This window comes from Salarias fasciatus, assembly GCF_902148845.1.
Source record: "Salarias fasciatus chromosome 7 unlocalized genomic scaffold, fSalaFa1.1 super_scaffold_4, whole genome shotgun sequence".
In the NCBI taxonomy this organism is placed as follows: domain Eukaryota; kingdom Metazoa; phylum Chordata; class Actinopteri; order Blenniiformes; family Blenniidae; genus Salarias; species Salarias fasciatus.
Window position 1 is genome coordinate 15442764 of NW_021941229.1, and position 23508 is coordinate 15466271.

Consider the following 23508-nt stretch of genomic DNA (forward strand, 5'->3'; position numbering starts at 1 on the left):
CTCCCCAGTCTGCCAATCCAGAGGCACCGTACCCGACTGCCACGCAATGTTGCAGTGACGTGTCAACCAATACAGCCCCTGCACATCCAGAGACTTAACGTACTTGGGTCGAATCTCGTCCACCCCCGGTGCCTTGCCACCGAGGAGCTTACCGACCACCTTGGTGACTTCGGCTTGGGTGATGGACAAGTCCACCGCTGAGACCTCAGCCTCAGCTTCCTCTACAGAAGACGTGGCGACGGGATTGAGGAGGTCCTCGAAGTTTTCCTTCCACCGTCCAACAATATCCCCAGTTGAGGTGAGCATCTCCCCAGCTTCACTGTAAACAGTGTTAGTGGAGACCTCTTATATTATATCCTCTTATATTTTCAGTTCTATTAAATGTAATATTAAATTAAAAGTATTCCCCATAAGCACACATACAAAACGAGATAGCAAGAAAAATGTGCTTGGTGCAGAAAAAGTTTTTTTTTAAAGCTCGGGTTGGCGATCTTGGAAAACTAGCATGTAGCACGAATGTAGCATCTCCCCAAGGCTCCGCCTAGCTCCCACCCCATTGGAGGAGCTCCGTTGGGAGCGGAGACGCGGAGACGTGCGTGCGGTGCGCGCAGCGCTTCCGCGTCCAGTGCGTCCCTGGCGTAACCTGTCCTCAGCGCTTCGTTTCTTCGTTTTTCTTTATTTGGACTACTCCAAGTTATGGCGCACTCACCGGTAAGTAAAGCCCCAAACATTCTTCTCCGCCATTCTGCAACGACGCTCCGTCCTTCTACGCGCGCACTGAATCAGGGTCAGTGCACGCCATTGACATGTACGCGCAGGGGGCAGGTCGAATGGCGAAGGGATTTGATCGGTTTAAAAAAAGGTGTCCCGTCAAGATTATTGGTTGCTGTTTTTCCTGTTTTACTCCTGCTGTAGATAGCGGATATTTTCCAAACTACTTTAAGAACACACCATGAATTGCTTCCTATCGGGTCATAAAGATCCTTTTAACCAGTATTTAAAAAAATGTATCTCATTCAAATCGCCAACCCTAGCTTTAAGTGCAATATGCGACATACAATAAGAAAGTTGCAGTAAAACAAGTTTTACAGACAACAAACGCGATAGCATTTTAGTGAAAGAAGATCTGCAAACAAGCCTTTCATATGTGTAGTAACATTGGTATTTCTCATAATTTAAACTGTCTTTAACATTCTCAGTTCAATATATTTTGTGCTGCAACAGAGTTCAGTAGATTAGCTGAAATCACATTTAGCCTTTATTAAAAATAATCACGATTTTGTTCGTCCTTCATGAAAGTATTAAATATGTGCACACTTAGTTTCACCTGCGAGAGGAAAAACACTAAACTAATAAAACTTAAGGTTCACTGTAAAGTTGACTTCAGTGTAAAAATTCAGCTAAATAAGATAAACCAAAAGCATTTGTAACGTGAGGGTTCAAAAAGGAAGAACACAGAGATGGTCACAAACAGTCTTTACTTCAATCGCACGTTCCCTCCACTACATTCATCACACTTCCTCAACCCGTCTCCCGTTATTTATCACATGTTCCCACTGACCAATAAACAACCAGAAGCATTTGAACTGCCAAACTCATCTAAAACTCAAGGGGGCGCCACACCTCTGCCAATATTCCCATATACAAACATGTCAACATGGAAATAAATGTATAAACATAATAAACACAGATTTCCAACAAGATACATGAACCAGCTTGAACATCTTACACATTTAAAGGTGGTTTGGTTTGGAAGAAAAGAGTCTGTCATAGAGTGTAGAGCAGGCATCATGTGGAGAAGCTTTTGCTGCTCGTCCCAGCAGGCGATCGCTCCGATCCCCGTGTGACGACGAGCACCAATTTGTTGTTGCGCAGCCGGTCCACACTGTGTGCACTGCTGAAGGAAGCACAGAGAAAGCTGAACTGGAAGATACCCGGGGGTGAGCCATGATGGCTCTGCTTGTTTGTTGACGATCTGACGGAAGGAAGTGATTTTTTTTCTGAAGATGGCCGGAAGTTGCCCAGGAGGACCAGAATGGAGTCTGCGGATGTGAGGCACTAATGTTGGACTCTGTTGATCTGGACAGGTCTCAAGGGGGGATGGGGAGTCCTGCTGGGCCTGCAGGGAAAGAAAAGTTTATCAGATAAATATAGTATTCAAAATCCTGGAAAAACAGGTTTGTGTCCTGATGGTTTGTAAAAATCCAAATTCCCAGGGCTGAATTGAAAAATTGAAAAGTTTGCTCTCTTTGAACAAAGAAACAAACATCAGACCGGTTCCAGCTGGCTAGCTTCAGCTTAAAGCAATACTTCAACATTTTGGCAAATTGGCCCATTTAGCGCAATTCCTTAGTCATTTCGAACAGCATACTTACTTTTTTTGTGAGGGCGAGCTGTTGTTTATTCAGAGGCAAGTCGGGGAAGGTTTTCGGGACGGACACAATGGAAGTGGATGGTATTTTTGGTTCCCCCTCATCAAACTCATCAAATACAAAATCCAACAACCCCCAAACACTTTGGTGGACTTGTTATAATCCGCACATTCACTACGCTGTGGAACACCAACAAATAATATTGTAGCGTTACGACACTGATGCAAATACTGGGAACTACTTTTTCTTTTGAAATCACTACGCCCAGACGCCATGTTTAGTAAGTAGTTCCGTCTTAGCAATCTTCGCATAAACAACTTAATCTGGTAATTTTGCATTAATATTTCACAGCATAGTGAATGTGCGGATTATAACGTGTCCACCAAAGTGTTTTGGGGTTGTTGGATTGTGTATTTGATGAGTTTGACGAGGGGAACAAAAATACCATTCACCTCCATTGTGTCCGTCCCGAAAACCTTCCCCGACTCAACTCTGAATAAACAACAGCTCGCCCTCACAAAAAAAGTAAGTATGCTGTTCGAAATGACTAAGGAATTGCGCTAAATGGGCCAATTTGCCAAAATGTTAGAGTATCGCTTTAATAAATGATAAAGTTTGTCATTTTTGGAAATACAGATCACATGTATATATTTATATCTTTGACTGCAATGAAAAGTGTTTATTTTTATATTTCTTGTTCGCCAACTGTTTAATTCATGTGTAAATCAGGTTGTCAGAATGAGACATTGTCAGACTTTACCAGCATTCTAACTTTCTTGTTCAAACTGCATCACAGTAGTGTTTGTACATGCTTGAACTTGACATTAATTCTCCATTTTGAACTATTCACAATGGACTACACATTTAGAGCAGTTATTACCGGAGGAGGAGGTTAAAGCCAGGGTTGGCGATCTGAATGAGATACATTTTTTTAAATACTGGTTAAAATGATCTTTATGACCCAATGGGAAGCAATTCATAGCGTGTTTTTAAAGTACAGCGGAAAATATCCGCTATCTACAGCAGGAGTAAAACGGGAAAAACAGCAACCTATAGTCTTGCCGGGACACCTTTTTTAAACCGATCAAATCCCTTCGCCGTTCGACCTGCCCCCTGCGCGTACATGTCAATGGCGTGCACTGACCCTGGTTCAGTGCGCGCATAGAAGGACGGAGCGTCATTGCAGAATGGCGGAGAAGAATGTTTGGGGGTTTAATTACCGTTGAGTGCGCCATAACTTGGTGTAGTGCAAATAAAGAAAAACGAAGAAACGAAGCGCTGAAGACAGCGGTGCTCGTGCATGTAAGCGGGCGCGTCCGAGCTCCTCCAATGGGGTGGGAGCTGGGCGGAGCCTTGGGGAGATACTACATTCATGCTACATGCTAGTTTTCCAACCCTAGCTTTAACTAAGCGGACAAGAGCCTGACTGTGAGAAAATGACCTTTTCTTCACTTTGGTCCAGTTTCCTGTTGATATCAAGATAAAGAAGTTAAATTAAAATACGAGAATGCTTGTATCAGCAAAGCACTGTTGGCATTTTGGTAGAAAAACAAGACAAGATGAATAAAAAGAACCTCTTGTTTTAGTATGGGTGCAGAACAACCAGCGCCTGTGCTCTGTCAGGGCCTCTGCTTCCATGCGGCAAGGTTCAAATGTGTGATGACAGAGCACAAGGTGAGCCGGTTACGGCTAGAGATGACTGAGAAGACGTCCCTGGGGACGAAGGTGATGCCGGTGTTGGCGCAGATTATACTGGCCAGTGAAACTCTGGACAGTACGGTCCTCTGCCTCCGGGAGAACACGTTACCGTTTTTATACCACAGCCTGAAAAATGTTTTAAACAAAAGGGAAACAACACAAATTCATGTCAATTCAAGCCTCAGTCAAGGCTTATCCGATGTTAATGACAATCAAGATTTTATAATGCAGCATACAATAAAAAAAACCAAACAAATGTAATTATATACTGTGGATATGTGAATACCTATAGAGCGCTACTACAGACACTGTCCACTCTTGAAATGTGCTTATCTGGTTCATTAATGCTAATGTATTCCTATGCAATCAACAGGGAATACACACAAACACTGACCTGTCACCGTCACGGATGTTCTTGAATTGTCTCGCAATGAGACAGGCAAAGAGAGGCCCAACTCGTCCACCTGTCACAAAAGGCTCGGCCACACCTCCAAGCCACACGTCAATGTTGTCAGGTGTGCCGTAGTGCTGAAGGAGGCTCCGGGCCAGGTCCTCGTTATCCAGGACATGAGCCAGCTCTGACTGGTTCCTGGGTTGAGACAGCCCACAGAATTTGCGCCAGGTGTTGTATCCTGTGAACATTAATGGGTAAATGTCAGGTCAGTTACAGCAGAAGTCAAACATAATGAGACAAAAACCTGAATATGACCGAGGTATGTACCAGGCAGGCCGTGGTCACGCCCTCTCTGCATGTTGAGAGAGCCCAGGTCCGATGCAATGTGCTGCACAAACTGGAACAACCGCTCCCTCAGAGCGTCCACCATCATGTGATTCTGGACATTCAGTTTGGCGGGATGGCCGATCAAACCACGCACCAACGAGTCAATTCCATCTGGAGGGATGACAGGAATATGAGGCTCTATGGCAAGCCGTTTTAACATTTAATTCCCAGACTGGATATTCACTAAAGATATCTGTAATTCAGTTCTTCCTCATTGAAAAGAACAATAGAGATATCAACAACTCTGTTTCTCCTATTCGTACTTATCATTTCAGATATCCACAAATACATTCTTCCTAGGAGAAATGATGTCATTTTTGCCATTCATGTGTAGGTTTTGTCATTCCGCCTATCCATAATTCAGTTGTTGATATCCGCAATATGAGTCACGGATATCTGCAACTGACTTACGGATAGTCAAAATTAAGGATCGACCGATATGGCTTTTTTAGGGCCGATGCCGATGCCAATTATTGGTACTTATGGAAACCGATAACCGATATGTTGAACCGATATTCATTTGCAGCAAAAATGAACATTTTGGCATCAAAATGTAGCTGTGGGTGGGACATTGTTCCACAGCCCAGAGTAGTGACTTAGTAGTGAAGTGACTAGTGAAGAGAGATGTGATGTGCTCAGTGGAAAACACTTCTACATTCATTATACTCAGGCCTTTTGTTTTCGTTCAGTTTATAATTGTGTGATTACTTTATTATTATTGTTATTATTATTATTACTGATACATGTAATTATATTTATCACACACACACACACACACACACACACACACACACACACACACACACATCCACAATAATGCAGTCATCTCATCCATAACTTCCCCAAAACTCCAATATTCAACTATCTGTCGCTGCTGATAACAACTCTTTCCTTCATTTTCTTGTATTTTGTCCCCTGTATGTCCTGTACTGTAGGAATAAAAAATAATAATAAAATAAACAATGGAGAATCCTGGTTGAACTTAAGTTGTAGGCTACTGTAACGCTAAAAAATATGTTAAAATCAATGTTATCACTAATCGATGCGCGCCCCCGTGGGGGGAGTCATTTTTCGGCAGGCAGTCTGTTGTCGGCACGGTAACCAGTCGACCCCCGGTCGCCCCGACCGACTCGGCCCGGCGTCTTCTGTCACGCACTCACGCCACACATTGAAAACTGGAAAAAAAAAATCCCCGGTCGGTTTGTGACAGGCTTGTGTTTGATTCCTCCCGGTTCCACAGCAGCACCAGACACATTTACCGGTCATTTTTTTTTCAGTTTTCAATGTGTGGCGTGAGTGCGTCACGGAAGATGCGTGGGGCCGACTTGACTGTAATCCGCTGCCGGTTGACCGCTGCCGGCCGACCGCTCCTGGCGTCCCAGCGAGCGGGCTGTCCGCCGGCGTCGGGCCGCTCCTCGCGGCTGTGCAGCCGCGTGCCGTGCTCTCCGGTTGGGAGACTTGAGGACAAACTGTGTGGTTCTGTTGACTGACGGGTTAGAGGCGGAGAATCTGCCTCAAGATTCATATTTGCCGTTCTTTGGAACTGGCTAGCTTAGCTACTAGCAAGCAGAAGTTGTTTGCTCATGTGATCACATCACAATGCATTATGGGAGCCGTAGTCAAGACAACTGACTGACAACCGAGTGGTCTTTATTACCGTATTTTCTGAAAAAAAAAGACGCACCGAAATATAAGGCAGACAGTTGGGCTTTGAGACAATTAGAGGTTTTTAGGTGCGCCTCATAGTGCGGGAAATACGGTAAAAAAAATTTTTATCGGATATTGGTGGAAAAAAAGGCCGATGCTGATTATTAGAAAAATGCCCAATATCGGCCGATATTATCGGCCAGGCCAATAATTGGTCGATCCTTAGTTAACAGGGGTGCCGATCCAAAACTTGGTGCACGGCGCTACCGCTTCCGGCGCGCGGCGATCCTGTGTGAACCAGGGATGCAGTATTTGAGTCTGTGTCCATGGCGACCATGTTCTTCCTGTTCAGCAACGCGTTAATTTACATCACATCCCCACGATTGCGCAGGAAATTCGGACCCCGAACTGCAATCAATTATTTGGCACACAGCCTGTATAAGGCAACAGACAGATACGCGGATTGGCCTGTTATATTAGGTTTTCAATGCTTCACGACCCATTAGCATTGAATGAACTGGAAATGCATGTGTAGTTTTTCACAAATCTTGCCTTAAGTCCCTTTAATTTATAGGCACGATGAGAGACATTGGCCCTCATTTATCCAACGATCTTATGGCGGCATACGGGCATATGGCCATATAGAAAAAAGGAATAGGCATTTGTCAATATGATGGTGATCATACAGAAAGATGAAATCTCATGACAGGTCTGACATCGTATATGCAGGGTTGAGTCAGTGTGGATTTGTGGTGCAGCACAGAAGTACCTGGCGGAACGTGAAAATAATTATAAAGCAAATCTCATACATGTCATAAAGCACAAGCAGCACATATTCAGTACAGATTAAAAAGTAGAAGAATTAAAAACTAAAATAATGTCCTTACTGCGGATTGTGAATCGAAACAGGGATGCTGGAATCACTTATCCACGACGGCTGCACCGGCCAGAGAGTCATTGGACACCAAGAATGTCTTTTATCCTTGTTTAATGATGTTGAAGGACTAACAACGTTAAAGGAATACTCCGAAGATTTTGGACCCACGCCCTTTCCCTATCATTGACAGCGTTAGACAAGCTCATAAATACCTTTTTTGTGTCTCTGCCTCCAGTGGCTGGATCTCAGCTGTTAGCTTCATAGTTGGTTTAGCTCAATTGCTGAAGTCAATAGGAGTCAGAGCTGGACTGACGAAAGTGGACAAAATACTCCTTACAGTGGTCCAGGGGATGACGTATTAGTACGCGAAGTAAATCCGAATGGTTATATAACATTTTAAAAGACATGTTTTCTTTTCAACCCTTTAAAATAACGCTTTGATACACACAGACCTGCGCATGCGCAGTGCTCCACAGAAGGATATACCGGTGCACCGCAGTAGCAGCCGAAAGGAGTAGAAGTAAATAAAAGTGCGCCCAGTGAGTTCTAATTGTAAACTAGTTCCGGCTGCTACTGCTGTGTCCTCATATGTGCTTCATATGTGTCCTCACGGCAAAATAAACAAGGTGACTGAGGCTTTGGAGTCACAACAGGGGGTGAGATGCTTGATTTGTTCTGAGCAGTTGTGGTGAGTGCTTTAGCTCACTTAACATATCTCTCTTCTGAAGCCTTTTCATTAATTGAGAACGGTGAGGCAACAGGATTACAAGCCACTTTGGCTTCCTTTTGCATGAAGTGCGTAAAATGAGCAATGCTGGGATACTTTCAATTTTGTCCATCTCTCAACAATACAACTCCACCTCTGTACAATCCACTCAGGTAGTTTCTTTAGCAGCTTATGATTTTCCTCGCAATCATTTGGAATCTCTAGACTCTTGACTTGAGGGACAGCCTCAGCACAACTCTGCAGGAAGTCTGCAAACTCTCTTAATGTGAGAGGATCATTTATTGCTTATTTTGGGCCATCTCATAAGATTTGCTCTGAAGGCTCTTTGAATCATGAATGGACTGCCGTATCTTTCCTCCAACACATTCCAAATACATTGGTACACCATCTCAGTGTTTCGATAGAAGTAACCCTCTACTGCCTTCTTTGCCTCTCCTGCAAGATAAGATTTTAGATATATTTTCTCGCATACAGGTAGTGGTTTGTTTCCGATTAATGCCATGAAAGATCCTTTCCAGTCCATAAACTTCAGTGGATCGCCACTAAAAATAGCAGGCTCAGTTAGTGGGAGGCGATTTAGTGTCAAAGAACTTGCCAGGGCTTGAGCTATGCTGAGCTCTTGCTTGGGTGGAAGAGGCCGAATGAGGGGGCCTGAGGATTCAGGGAGAACGGAGCCCCATTGTTACTATTTACTGGTTCATCTGAATGGTGCAATGACAGCAAAATTCTTTCAGACACATCTTAGGCACTGTAAGCTGTAACTCGAGCAGCTGCCACTTGTACGCCACTGTTGGCCTTCAGTTGTTGTAACCTGTTTTTCTCTTCCTCTATTTTTGCTTTTGTTTCAAGTTTCTCTCTTTAGAACTCAGCGAGTATTTCAGATTCCTTGATTTTCCAATCACTCTCTATTTTCCTGACTTTTGCTTCCTGTATGAGTATTTCTTTTGCGACACAAGCCTGTCCTACCACAACAGCGAATTCAGCTTCTGCATTTGCGCTGGGTTACAATGAGAGGACTTTGAAGTGGAGGAACTGACTGTCTCAGTTTTGGTGTACCCAAATACTGAGCCAAAATCATCTTTACTCGACACCATTCTGACTCTTTCTTTTTCAAGACGATCATAAAATGGTTCCTCCAAAGTGTCATGTCGTTTTTGAATGAGCTCACATATTTCACTTGTAATGATATTGCACGCGTCCATTCTCTTAACTATTTCCTGTGTCATAGCCTGATTGCGCCGAAGAGGGTCATAGTTGACTACATCACATTTAGCCCGAATAATGTGGCTAGCTTCTTTAAGCTCTTCAAATGTGCAGACCTGTTTTAGCCCTGTTCTGATTTCTCTTGCTAATTCTTTCCAAGACTCATATGATTTAGTGAATGCCCTTTCATGTTTCTTTACTTCTTGTTCATGCATATCTTTGCTTTTCTGTGTTAGGCTTCTTTCACAGCTGCTGGATCAAACCTGTGGCTGCTCTGCTTGCTTTGTCTGTTCTACTTCTTCAGCAGGGATTGACATTTTGTTATATTATTTTGTATGATGCCTTCAGTATAAAGTCTGGCTTGAAGAATTAGCTGTGTGTGAGTGCCCTCTAGTGGACAACTAGTATAACAACAGCTGTAAACAGAAAAATAAACCTAATGTGGTAAAATAATGTCCATTTACAGTGGGAGGAATAATCGAACTGCATGAGCGTGTATTTTTGACAGCACATCATGGGCCAGAAGTCGAGGGCTTGGTGCTTAAGACTGTTGATTTATGAGTTATTACGCTTTTTACTGGTCTAGTTCAGTAGAGGTCAGACTGGAAAGTATGTGATTCCGGGACTGGAACGAGTTTGGCACCCCTGCTTGGCCTTTGACTTTATACCTACTGTTACCTCCTCAGCTTCTATGGCACCTAACCCGTGGTATGGAACTGCTGAAATAGACCGGGTCTCTGCACCCAGAATGGCTCGTGTAGGTAACTTGCTGTCCAGTTATCCTTGTCATATGAGGAGGCCGAAGACTTTATTGACTTTTACACAGCACCGTCTCAGAGTGAAATACAGGAATCAGTTGGCCAATTTGGAACAAAACAAAACAATACGGCTCTGATCACGCACATCGCCAACCGGCTTGTCTTCCCTCCGGAAGCGAAAACTACACTACCCAGAATTCCCTCTCTTAAAGAGCTAGATGCCCAGACCAGCAACACTAAGTTTTTTGAACATCTAGTTTACAAGCTGCCAGGCCATCAGAAAAACGGTGAATATAATAAAAAGAGAAATGCTAAAGCAGCGATAACAACAGCAGGTATGTTTTTCACTTTGAGACCTGAGTGTGAGAGGTGCAGGCAAACCACCTGTAATATCCGTAGTCACAGGACGTGTCCTCCAGGCAGAAGCTGGCCTTGTGGCCCTCTGCCACCGAGCGCTGAGTGGTGTGATCCAGCAGGTCGTAGTGACTGAACTCGTCCATGCTGTGGAAATGCCTGTGGATCAGCAGGAAAGTGATCAACCACTGAGGAGACTGAGTGCCACATGACTGAGGTGCTGTTTGTTCTTGAATCATTCTCCCAGAAATGAATGAGCACTGACTGTATTTCAACTCAATGACTGCATGTCGATGAGGCTAAAACACGACAGATGTTTCCTTTATTTTTCATGTACATGGTTCTGTGGACCTACAGCGACTCTGAATCTGGTTAAATTCCACTATCTCAAGGAAAGAGTTTGTTTAATAATGAGTCAAACACAGCCTGGATTTCAACATCAGTTGACTTTCAAAACACTGACAGAAATCCATATAGTCTGCATTAACAGTATACCGGCTCTCTGTCAGATGTGCTACATTCAGGGAACTGCAGCAGACCTCTTGATTCAGAACATAACTGTGGAATGAGGTAGTTTCTTTGGAAATGGGAAAAAAGCAACTGCTGGGCATTTTTTGATCAGTTCAAACACAGGACAAAAATAACAGCAGGTTTCCATCCATCCATCCAACCATTTTCCACCGCTTATCCGGGACCGGGTTGCGGGGGCAGCAGTCTCAGCAGGGATGCCCAGACTTCCCTGTCCCCAGACATTTCCTCCAGCTCCTCTGGGAGGATCCCAAGGTGTTTCCAGGCCAGCCGAGAGACATAGTCACTCCAGCGTGTCCTAGGTCTTCCCTTGAGTCTCCTCCCAGTGGGACATGCCCAGAATACCTCCCCAGGGAGACGTCCAGGAGGCATCCTTAAGAGGTGCCCGAACCACCTCATTTGGCTCCTCTCGATGCGGAGGAGTAGCAGCTCTACTCCACTGGGCTCTTCACTCTATCTCTAAGGGAGTGCCCAGCCACCCTACAGAGGACACTCATTTCAGCCGCTTGTATCCAGGATCTTGTCCTTTCGGTTGTGACCCAAAGCTCATGACCATAGGTGAGGGTGGGAACGTAGATTGACCAGTAAATCGAGAGCTTCGTCTTTCGGCTCAGCTCCTTCTTCACCACAACGGACCAATACAACGACCGCATCAATGCAGACGCTGTACCGATCCGCCTGTCAATCTCACGTTCCATCTGACCCTCACTCGTGAACAAGTATCCAAGATACTTAAACTCCTCCACCTGGGCACCATGGTCTCGGATTTGGAGGTGCTGATCCTCATCCTTATCGCTTCACACTCGGCTGCGAACCGCTCCAGTACATGCTGCAGGTCTGGATTCGATGAAGCCAACAGGACAACATCATCTGCAAAAAGCAGAGATAAAATCCTGCAGTCCCCAAACCGGACCCCCTCTGGCCCCTGGCTGCACCTAGAAATTCTGTCCATAAAGATTATGAACAGAACCGGTGACAAAGGGCAGCCCTGCCGGAGTCCAACATGCACTGGGAACAGGTCCAACTTACTGCCGGCTATGTGGACCAGACTCCTGCTCCGGTCATACAGAGACCGGAGCAGGAGACCGTGGCTAAGTTAGTGAAAACTGTATGGTAGACGAGCTAACTTTATGATAACACTGGTGATGGATGAAAAAATATAGCCGAAATGAGCGACTTTGCAGAGATTATGTCCCGCGCTGAAGCTGCCTTGCCGTGACCCCCACTAAGTGCAGCTAAATCGGTTGGATCTAAATAACTTCTGAAGGACTCCGTGCTGCATAATGTTTGTCTGAGTGAGTATCTGAGCATGCACACACCTAGAAATAAGGTCCAGATGTCAAAAAACCGAAGTTGCCCTTTAACAAGGGGCCCCAGACTGCATATTCTGGGAGCACCCCCCAACAAAGCACCAGGAGAGATGCAGTCGAACGCCTTCTCCAAATCCACAGAACACGTGAACTGGCCGGGTGAACTCCCACGAACCCTCAAACACCCTATGGAGGGTATAGAGCTGGTCCAGTGTTCCGCGACCAGGATGAAAACCGCATTGTTCCTCCTGAATCCGAGGTTCGACTGTCGGTCGAATCCTCCTCTCCAGTACCCTGGAATAGACTTTCCCAGGGAGGCTGATGAGTGTGATCCCCCTATAGTTGGAGCACACCCTCCTGTCCCCCTTTTTAAAAAGAGGAACCACCCCCCGAGTCTGCCAATCCAGAGGCACCGTCCCCGACCGCCACACGATGTTGCAGAGGTGTGTCAACGAAGACAGTCCCTGTGCATCCAGAGACTTAAAGTACTCAGGGCGAATCTCATCCACCCCCGGTGCCTTGCCACCGAGGAGCTTACCAACCACCTGAGTGACTTCAGCTTTGGTGACGGATGAGTCCACCCCTGACACTTTAGCACAGAAGTCCAATAACAGGACACCACTCGGGTTCAGATCACGGAGGCCATGCGTCCCAATCACCCTCTTCCAGGCCTCACTGTCGCTGCCCACGTGGGCATTGAAATCCCCCAGTAGAACAATGGAGTCCCCAGATGGAGCACTGTCCAGCACCCCTCCCCGGGACTTCAAGAAGGCCGGGTACTCTGCACTGCTGTTCGACCCGTAAGCCGAGACAACAGTGAGGCATCTGTCCCCAACCCGAAGGCGCAGAGATGCGACCCTCTCGTTCACTGGGGTGAACTCCAACACATGGCGGCTGAGCTGTGGGGCTATAAGCAAACCCACACCATCCCGCCGCCTCACCGTGGGCAACGCCAGAGAAGTGGAGAGTCCAGCCCTTCTTGAGAGATTGGGTTTCAGAGCCCCGGCTGTGTGTGGAGGTGAGCCCGACTATATCTAGCCGGTACCTCTCGACCTCCCTCACAAGTTCAGACTCCTTCCCCCCCAACGAGGTGACATTCCATGTCCCTAGAGCTAGGTTTCCTTTAGGGCTCATTATGTGCATCATGCAGCCTAATTTGAACATGTACAGCTGTAAATGAACCGAAACCAAAGGTTATGCGAAGTTCAGTCTCTTTGTCTTTTGACAGGTTATACAAGTTTTACTGTCTTTACAAAAAGACTGTGGCATTAAAAATAAACTCGTTTAAAGCAGAACTATGCAACTTTTTTTTACCTCAATAAATGTTTTTCAGAATCCCTGTGGGGGTAAACAAAGACTTGTCACAGTGATTCGCCAGTCCCTCCACTCCCCCCAGGGTCTGTGTCCTGAAAACAGTACTTGCAACTTTCAGAGGATCCGACCCGACTACATCTCACGAGAACAAACCTGCTTTACGGCACTCATACGGGAGTACAAGTATAAAAGTGCTTAAAACAAACATGAAACCCTTGCTAGCATTAGCAACGCCACCCTTAGGTGCTCACGGATGGCAGAACCAAAAAGAGAAAAAAACTTTGTTTGGCAAGCGGAAAAAGAGGAAACGGGAGTGGGATGCGCTCTGCATGCGGGGCGAGGGGGGGGGGGTGCAGAGAACGTTTGACAGTGAGCTTTCACGGGAGACCAGTAGGGGGAGCGCTAAAGCAAATCTTGCATAGTACTGCTTTAAAAACCTGAAAATGCAAAAAAATCTTGTGTTATGACATCCATGCTGGTCTCCTAATCTCTGCAAGAAGCAGAAAAAGACCCAAAAGTGCCAAACCGTGATTACAAAATGAAAAGCACAAATGATTTTTCTCGTAATTCTACTCATGGATGTGTTGATTGATCTTGACTGTGTCAGTACATCCTTTCACCAAGCTCAAAAACAACCTTGTCCTTCTCCAGTTCAAACTCAGAGAAGAAATGATTAATGGGCAAAAATGAAATGAAAAGCGTGCCTACATTCTGAGAACCACTGGTTTAAAATAATTTAAAGTTGTCTGCTAATTACACAAAGCCATGTGTCGCATCTCCAAAGCAGTCAGCTCAAAATGTAGAGCAGACTTTGGGGAGGAGGATGAATATTTCTTATCAGTCTGTTCAAAGACGTCAAACAGATTCCCTCTCAAAAGTAAACACATGCGCTATAAAAAAGTGAATGTGGGTTAAAAACATTAAAAAGGTGGAATGGAGAAGAGCGTAATGACAAATCCAGCTTCAGATGAAAACCAAAAGAGTAAAAGTTAAAGGTTATGTTTAAAAATTTACTCGATGCATTCAAAATGAAAAACATGAGTCTTGCTTTGTGATGCTTATTGCTGCTAAGGTGAAAAATATCAGGATTGCGTGTTCTCCTCCATCCCTGCAACTTAAAGTTGCCTGGAGGCGTGCGTACATGCGTACATGCATGCATGCACGTGTGTGTGTGTGTGTGTGTGTGTGTGTGTGTGTGTGTGTGTGTGTGTGTGTGTGTGTGTGTGTGTGTGTGTGTGTGTGTGTGTGTGAGACAGTCTGTCCCTCTGACGGACCGGAGACCTGTCCAGGGTGTAACCTGTGGTTCAGGCTCAGTGAAACGGAGGCTCATCGTCCCACACTTTAAAAAACCCCATGCTTAAAAGCGTGAGCTGACAGGTCAGAGACGTGTGTGACGGCGAGGCGGACGGTGCTGATATGTGGTTAAACTGTGTATCTCAGCATTTCCTTCTCCAGTGGATTCTCCCTCCCTCCTACCTCATCGAATTAACAATGAGGCAGGAAGGAGGGAGTTCAGCTCAGCGTAAACCTCCACGACAGAAACAGACATTTCAAATATTTTCTCGTCTTTCGTAAATACTGGGTTTCCAGTATTTGAGGGCTTGTACCACAGGCACACAAACACACACAGACATGCTTCCATCTTGTCGGGGGACATTACCTTCATTACTCTAAACTCAGCTGTGACCTCTGCTTCATTCTTACCTTCATCTTTTCCAAACGTTAAATTGTTGAGCTTTGTGGACTTGATTAATGTCCACATATTTCAGTCTGGTCCCCATAATGTGTGTGTAACTGACAGGTTTTGGTACACACACATACACACACACAGTGTGGTGGCCTACGTGGCAATCCCCACATCCACTGCAGTGTGTGCAGCCACGAGGAGGAGCACTTTATCAAGACACGGCCCAGAGGCACCGTGTGTGCAGTGACTCACACAGATTTGAGACATTTTCACTTCAGTGGCTCCTCTTATTCCAGAGACGGCGTTACAGCACCAACAGATGTTTTGACTAATAACTCCACAAGCCTTTATCTGAGGAATGCCTGTATCTAATGAAATCATGTCTGTCAGTCTCAACCTTCTGACTCAAACTATCTTATGAACTTTTTTCTAAAATGATATGAGTTGCATTTAGTGACATTCTTCTACAGATTTACATGTTTTTACTTGTACTTTGCATTTAGTTTGAGCTGCCAAGTGCCTGTCAGTCCATATTTTATTCTTTCTGCCTCCTTGTTGTTGGTCTCCGCCTCCTCCTGTGGAAAACAGTTAGGTTCTCCCGTGTGTTCTCCAGCTGATCACTCACTGTGTCTGATGTTTGATGTCCAGCAGGTGGTTCACGGGTGGAGTTTACAGCATTCTCACTGGAAACAGCTGTCTGCCAAGTCTGGGGGGGAAAAAAACACCAGAAGAGTGAGAGTGAACTATAAACAGTAAATCTGTGGGTGGGAAACAAAACAATGTGCTGAAAGATCATATAAAGATCTTGAAGCTCCTGTGTGATAGTTTTCTCTGTATATAGGAAAAGTGGTAACATAGTTTGATTCTCGCCTTAGTTTTTTGATATCCCAAAAAGTAAGAATGGCCTAACGTTTAGGTGCTTAACTGTGTCTGTGGTTGGAAGGACGAGACTAAAGGCTCTGGGACTGTGGCAGCAGTGTAAATGAAGTTCAACCCAGCCGACAAGGGGTGAAGTCAGGATGCATCGTCTAAAAGGTCAATAGTGCAAACACAAAAAGACATTTACTCATTTACATGTGGTAGTTATACTGTAGCCTCAAATACTTCTTCTGTTTTTACAGTTTCAAAACATGCAACCTCCAAAGTGAGTCCCTGAAGCTTTCAGGCTGCCAGACACTACACCACAGCCCTGAGTTTTAATCATAGCTTATATATCCTGTATGAGAGTTTTCATGTATTTCTCTGTTATTTACCTTTATTTCCTGGTAATGCTCCTTTTCTTTCTTGGTGCAAAAACATGTAGAACAGATGGGCTGGAAACTGGAAACTTTAAGAACAGTGACGCAGCAGATATATTTTTCAACCAAAGCAAAAGTGTTGGTCCTGCAAATAATTCAGTAATAGAATACATTTCATCGATATGCTCACAGGTAAAATGTTATATAACTTGTAGACTCAAAACTAAAATCTCGTAGATTCTTTTCCAGACGAAGAACGTCACTGTAACGACTCCAATTCCAGAGAAGGCTGGCACAACGTGTAAAATGTTATTAAAAACAGAAGTCAATGCCAGACATCTGTCGGACTGTCAGGGCCAAACCGGACTGAAGGACTGCTCACCCGAAGAAACAGTGGCTCCATCTGGAGGAGAGGCACAGCCCATGTTTTCATTTCACTGACAGCCGCCATTTTTTATTTGCTTTAGTGAAGTGAAGTTTTCTCTGGAAGAGACCTGTTAGTTACATTTACTTTAAATAAATGTGGAGATTTCAAATTAAAGTACAAAAGAAGCTACCAAGAGTTAATCAGCGGTTGATTACAGTAGCAGCTGATTTAAAAAGCAGCGCAGTTAAAAGTAACGTGCTATGTGATGAACTAACCTGTGCATGTTAAACCGTCTCTGCGCTTTAACAAATTGCAGATAATTGTGTTACTATAGTGTTTCTGTGACATGTTGGCCAAGGTGTCAACACTTTGTGGGCCAGTTTGACAAGTGATTGAATTCCTCCAGAGCCTCATCACTTCCAGTAGTTGATAATGAAATGGTGAAACGCATGATGATGGAATGTTTGAGTTAGTCACCAAGTATTAAATCAAGGTTTGGAAGGAAGGTCAGTGTGACTGTCAGAGAAGGAAATGTCCGTGAGAACAACTTTGTGCTGCATTTTACTGGAAGACAAGTTCTGTAAAAGAATACAGGTTGACTGATTGATCGATCTAATTGATCTTTAATGTAGTACTAAATGAAACTATTCACCATAAGCAAACATACAAACAGAAAAATGTGCTTGGTGCAGAAAAAGTTTATTTAAGTGCAATATGCGACATACAATAAGAAAGTTGCAGTAAAACAAGTTTTACAGACAACAAACGCTATAGCATTTTAGTGAAAGAAGATTTGCAAACAAACCTTTCATATTTATAGTAACACTGGTATTTACCATAATTTAAACTGTGTCTTTTACATTCTCAGTTCAATATATTTCGTGCTGTAACAGAGTTCAGTAGATTAGCTGAAATCACATTTAGTCTTCATTAAAAATAATCACAATTTTGTTCGTCCTTCATGAAAGTATTAAATATGTGCACACTTGTCCTAGTTTCACCCACGAGAGGAAAAACACTAAACTACTAATAAAACTTAAGGTTCACTGTAAAGTTGACTTCAATGTAAAAATTCAGCTAAATAAGATAAACCAAAAGCATTTAAAGGTGGTTTGGTTTGAAAGAAAAGAGTCTGTCATAGAGTGAAGCGCAGGCATCATGTGGAGAAGCTTTTGGTGCTCGATCGCTCCGATCCCCGTGTGACGACGAGCACCAGTTTGTTGTTGCGCAGCGGGTCCACACTGTGTGCACTGCTGAAGAGAGCGCAGAGAAAGCTGAACTTGAAGATCCCCGGGGGTGACGCCTGTCTCAGAGCCGTGATGACTCTGCTCGTTTGTCGACAATCTGACGGAAGCAAGTGATTTTTTTTTCAGGAGATGCCCAGAAGTTGCCCAGGAGGACCAAGAATGGAATCTGCGGATGTGAGGCACTAATGTTGGACTCTGGTGGTCTGGACAGGTCTCTGGGGCCTGGGGGGGTCCTGCTGGGCCTGCAGGGAGACAAAATATTATCAGATATACTGTAAATACTGTAATTTCGTGTTCAAACTGCATCACAATAGTGTTTGTACATGCTTGAACTTGACATTAATTCACCATTTTGAACTATTCACAATGGACTACACATTCAGAGCAGTTATTACTGGAGGAGGACGTTAACTAAGCTGACAAGAGCCTGACTGGTGAGAAAATTACCTTTTCTTCACTTTGGTCTAGTTAGACGGAAACATCTCTGCGGCGTCTTCTTTCTTCAATCTCATTTGTTTCCTGTTGATATCAAGATAAAGAAGTTAAATTAAAATCCGTGAATGCTTGTATCAGCAAAGCACTGTTGGCATTTTGGTAAGAAAACAAGACAAGATGAATAAAAGCGAACCTCTTGTTTTAGTGATTGTGGAAAACAACCAGCGCCTCTGCAGGGCCTCTGTCTCCATGCGGCCAGGTTGATACGTGGGATGTTGGAGCACCGGACGAGCCGGTTACGTCTGGAGATGACCGAGAAGACGTCCCTGGGGACGGAGGTGATGCCGGTGTTGTCGCAGATTATCCTGGCCAGTGAAGCTCTGGACAGCAAGGCCCTCTGCCTCGGGGAGAACACGTTTCTGTTTTCGTACCACAGCCTGAAAAATGTTTCAAACAAAAGGGAAACAAAACAAATTCACGTCAATTCAAGCCTCAGTTGAAATACAGACAATTTTTCAGACATTTCATAATGGAGCATACAATAAAAACAAATGTAAATATATGTTGTAGAAATGTGAATACCTATAAAGTGCTACTACAAAGACTGTCCATTCTTGAAATGTGCTTATTTGGTTCATTACTGGAGGAGGAGGTTAACTAAGCTGACAAGGTGCTACTTCTATTGCCATGAAATCAACAGTGAATACACACAAACACTGACCTGTCACCGTCACGGATGTTCTTGAATTGTCTCCCAATGAGACAGGCAAAGAGAGGCCCAACTCGTCCACCTGTCACAAAAGGCTCGGCCACACCTCCAAGCCACACGTCAATGTTGTCAGGTGTGCCGTAGTGCTGAAGGAGGCTCCGGGCCAGGTCTTGGTTATTCAGGACACGAGCCAGCTCTGCCTGGTTCCTGGGTTGAGACAGCCCACAGAATTTGCGCCAGGTATTGTATCCTGTGGACATTAATGGGTAAATGTCAGGTCAGTTACAGCAGAAGTCAAACATAATGAGACAAAAACCTGAATATGACCGAGGTATGTACCAGGCAGGCCGTGGTCACGCCCTCTCTGCATGTTGAGGGAGCCCAAGTCCAACGCAATGTGCTGCACAAACTGGAACAACCGCTCCCTCAGAGCGTCCACCATCATGTGATTCTGGACATTCAGTTTGGCGGGACGGCCGACCAAACCACGCACCAACGAGTCAATTCCATCTGGAGGGATGACAGGAATATGAGGCTCGCGGTTTCAGAGAGAATTACAGATTAGTGACAATTTACCCTGTGCAACTCACTCTCAAAGGGGATTCTCCAGGGGGTGAAGAACGCCTCGAACACGGGGACGTTGCCAAACTGAGGGTCCTCTCTGTAGTTCGCACCCAGGCGAGAGAAAGTTGGCTGAATAGCCAGGTGAGCAAAGCGGTAAGCTGCTGTTGCAAAGACGTTGGAGATGCTGGGGTCGACGCTGTGATTGTATCCAGTGTAAGGGCCAATTATGTCGCGCACTCCCTGCTGCCCCAGGATATGTTGCAGGTAGTCTTTGAACGCAAACACCTGAAAGAGCGCGACACACACAGATGTTCAGTTTGGCAGAATTGCAACTTCTCTGAAGAAACATGGCCGACCGCTTGGTTTAGTTACCTGTGCGTAGGCGCCCATGATCTTGCGGGCCTCCTGGTAAAGGGTCTCACTGTCCCACTGTGGGTTCAGTCTCCTCAGCTCACGAGCCAGCCGGTTGTGCTCACGCAAGAACAATGTGTGAAGCGATGTCAGGGCAACGTTCTCGTCAACACGGACGTCACCTTATAAAGCAAGTAAGTGAAAGATGTTTGAGTGCTGTTTAGTCATCAAAGTACTTAATAATGTTTGTATACTTGTAATAACTCATTAGCAACTAGCATGTAAGTATAAATAAGTTCTATATTTTCTTTAATAATAACATCTGATACATCTTATTATCTGTTTACTATCTGATTAATATCCAATGATTTAAGGGCATCCATTTTAACAACAGAAGCTTCATAAAAAAAAAAAATTCTCTATTTGTAGAGGATAGTTACAAATAATCCTTGCAGTTATTATCAGTTCTTCTTTTTATTGTGCTAGATTCCTACTGATAGATGAGGAAATCACTGGGTTACAGTTTCTGAAGCTTCTACTTCCAATAAAAAAACTTTCATGACTACTCACCAGCGATGAAGCAAGGTATCTCCCTGGCGTTGGTGTCGTTGGTGACTCTTCTGCGAGTGGCACACATGTTCACCTGCAGAGGGTGGAAGGGCAGCACCTCGCGGCCGTTGTCTGTAAACTCCTCATTAACTTTCAACAGGCCGCCGTCGTCAGTGAGGTTGCGCAGATCCAGAGCGAGCTTCTCCTCGGAGCCATACACCTGGCTGATATCTAAGTAGGCCGTCAGCGCATTGATCTGCTGCCTCACGTTGGGAGTTCCACCAAAATTATAGGCTGAGAATCCTGTCCCACAAGCGCCGGCCGATCGGAATGCAGGAATGCAGCTGTCCGGGCCGGTGGGCAGGCGAGGGTCACCGGGGGGAATCTGTACCGAAGAGGAGAGAGTTGAGGTGACGGAACCGATGGTTAAGGACGGAAACGGCATCTCTGCGGAACGCTTTGAGGATCAACACCAACCGGGATGGGGATGCACGGCTCACCGCGCTGGCAGCTCTCGTCACAGTTCACCCCGTTGCTGAAGGACCTGATGCTCGGCGAGAAGGGCGTGAAGCTGAGGTCGTGGTCGTTCCACTGGCCGTATATTGTGACCATGTGGGTGATCTCCGTGTCACTGACCACCTCCGCATCCGTCGTGCTCAGGATATTGTTGGACACCTGTCTGACCTGAGATGAAGCAGATTGTAGTCGTTTCAATCCTCCGTCAGTGTTTGAACAATTCACTGAAGATGATCGTTTGGGGCATGGAGGCCGTACCAGCGGGAGCAGGAAGTTGTTGAGCCTTTCGCTTCTGTTTCCTCTGGGTTCAGAAATACCATCGTCGTATTCAGCAGGCTGCCAGCGGACAAGAGGGGTGTTGGAGGCTCCTTTACGAGTGACTTTTCTAGAGAGAAAACAAGAGATGAGCTGTTTGAGAAACCTCAGGAAAGTGTAGACATCTTTTTTTGGGAGGGGGGGGGGTTTTACTTTTTTTGTGCTTATGAAAAACAAGGAAGTTCAAAATAGAAAAAGTCATAGTTAACAATGTTCCACTTACAGGTTGTTGCAGACGCCGGTGATGGTGCGGTACTTGTTGATGTTTGGAATGGAGTTACACTGTGGTTCCCTGATTCGAGCTGCGCATCCAGTTATGTCAGATAACTTCATCAGATCTTCCTGGCTGAGCAAATCTGAAAAGTGTAAAAGACACATACTGTGGTCAACAGTGTGCATATTTCCAAGCTTTGTATTTCTGGTTGGTAATTACATCCTTCAGGCGCTCAAGTGTGTTCACAGTAGAAAGGAGTGTCGCACCAGGAAACCAAAAACCAGCCGTGTAGGTGCCATCTTGGTTCTGTTTCTAACCTGTTGCATTGAGAGAGCGTTTGTGGATGTGATGCGATTGCTCCACAAACAATCGGAGGGTTTGGGCCATGTAGTCTGCAGATCTCACAGCCGACCGTGTGTCGGCACGAGGCTGCTTCAGAAGCCGGAGAGCATCGTGAGGACTCACCATCTCCCTGCGAACCCGTCTCAGACTCCTGGAGAGAAACCCAAACAATTGAAAAGAGTTACGTTTTATATTTGGTGGTGGGGAAAATTTTGGTAATACAGACTGTTTATGATGAATCCAGGAGACACAACAAAAATCTGCAGAACTATTAAATGGAAATGGCGCGAGAAAAACTCACTCTTGTCTAGAATAAGTGTACGCGTCGTCCACAATCTTTCTTGCGTCCTCAAAACATCGCTCAAGGAGAGGATTTTCAAAATGTTGACCTAGAAAGAGAAAAAGAATTTCAGCTATCCCATGAAATAACAAAGAAAAAGGAGAGGAAATAAGATTTATTTTAGAAACATGTCAGTAGTATAATGGATTTACCTGCTAGCGTGGAGTCAATGGCCATCAGGCAGATGCCCAAAAGAAGAAGGACAGAGGAAAACATCTCTGGAAAACAAAACAATAAGCTAAAATTAGTTTAAAAACTGGTTTCAAGGCTGATGTATCGAGACTTGATAAGCACAATGTTAAAAATGCGTGCCGTAAATAAAGATCTTAAGGAGGCTTGTTACCTGTGGCTGTGTGGAAACTTGTGAAGGCTTCCTTTGCTCTTTGAGATGTCAGGTTTACAATGTCGCATGTCCCTAAGCGCCACTCTTTTATAGTGGCGCGGGAAGCCTCGCCCCTGACTGCAGCAGGTGAAGCCTCTGTCAGTCACCAGTTCTTCCTTCTTCCTCCTCTCAGAGGGAATTTTTTTTTATTTTCCTTGGCAAGATGACAATCAAGAAAATTATATAATAAAAGGTCTGATTAATTTGAGACATGGCAATAACCTGATCTAGAAATGTCATAAATTTCAGCAATGTTAGTGTGAACATATGTTTCCCCATTTCTTTATATTTTATTCAAATCGGAGGTGTGAAAGAGATGTTTGATCGCAGTTTTTGATTTGTTGTGTGCGGATAAGACAATTTTTGTAAAAGTGAGAACCAACCAAACCTTGATGAGCGCACGGTCTGCAAGACTTTAACATCGTGCACCATTTTTTTCAAAAGAAAGAAAATCCTGACGCCTCACAATCGCAGTACACCAACCGTGTTTATCCTATCTGCGAGTACATGATATCCACGTGTCTGTGGTTGGGAAGGCAATGACTGAGAAAAGGTCAGCACCAGCTATGGAGAAATACAGACTGCAGACATCAGCCCAAAAAAACCAACAGCAGATCTAAAAGAAGGAGGATTTTTCTCCTGGTCTGGGTTCGAGTGCAGATCAGGTCCTTCTGTGTGCGTGG

At 44.8% G+C, this 23508-nt stretch overlaps 2 protein-coding genes across 3 annotated transcripts in view; both read right to left on the reverse strand.

Moving 5' to 3' along the window:
• LOC115383035 (eosinophil peroxidase-like) overlaps positions 1-22868 on the reverse strand; it is a 40180-nt gene extending 17312 nt beyond the window's left edge. Inside the window, exons 1-15 of one of the 2 annotated variants that reach the window (XM_030085045.1) lie at positions 22787-22857; positions 22596-22661; positions 22405-22492; positions 22079-22254; positions 21771-21903; positions 21491-21617; positions 21194-21400; positions 20738-21101; positions 20189-20349; positions 19843-20101; positions 19592-19762; positions 19265-19502; positions 18737-18980; positions 18556-18627; positions 17544-18350 (exon numbers count right to left, since the gene is read on the reverse strand). In XM_030085045.1, coding sequence (XP_029940905.1) covers positions 18577-18627; positions 18737-18980; positions 19265-19502; positions 19592-19762; positions 19843-20101; positions 20189-20349; positions 20738-21101; positions 21194-21400; positions 21491-21617; positions 21771-21903; positions 22079-22254; positions 22405-22492; positions 22596-22659 — 2283 coding nt within the window. In that variant the 5' untranslated portion in view covers positions 22660-22661; positions 22787-22857 and the 3' untranslated portion in view covers positions 17544-18350; positions 18556-18576. Of the gene's footprint in view, positions 1-17543; positions 18351-18555; positions 18628-18736; positions 18981-19264; positions 19503-19591; positions 19763-19842; positions 20102-20188; positions 20350-20737; positions 21102-21193; positions 21401-21490; positions 21618-21770; positions 21904-22078; positions 22255-22404; positions 22493-22595; positions 22662-22786 lie in introns of those variants that run through there. The other variant, XM_030085046.1, reaches the window with a different exon arrangement.
• On the reverse strand, positions 3697-10563 carry LOC115382847 (eosinophil peroxidase-like). Its single transcript, XM_030084764.1, has 5 exons — positions 10412-10563; positions 6766-6842; positions 4792-4962; positions 4465-4702; positions 3697-4196 (listed from the first exon to the last, which is right to left on the reverse strand). Exons 1-5 carry the CDS (start codon positions 10561-10563, stop codon positions 3992-3994), a joined length of 843 nt encoding a protein of 280 aa, XP_029940624.1. The 3' UTR covers positions 3697-3991.
• Positions 22869-23508: the final 640 nt, after the last annotated feature.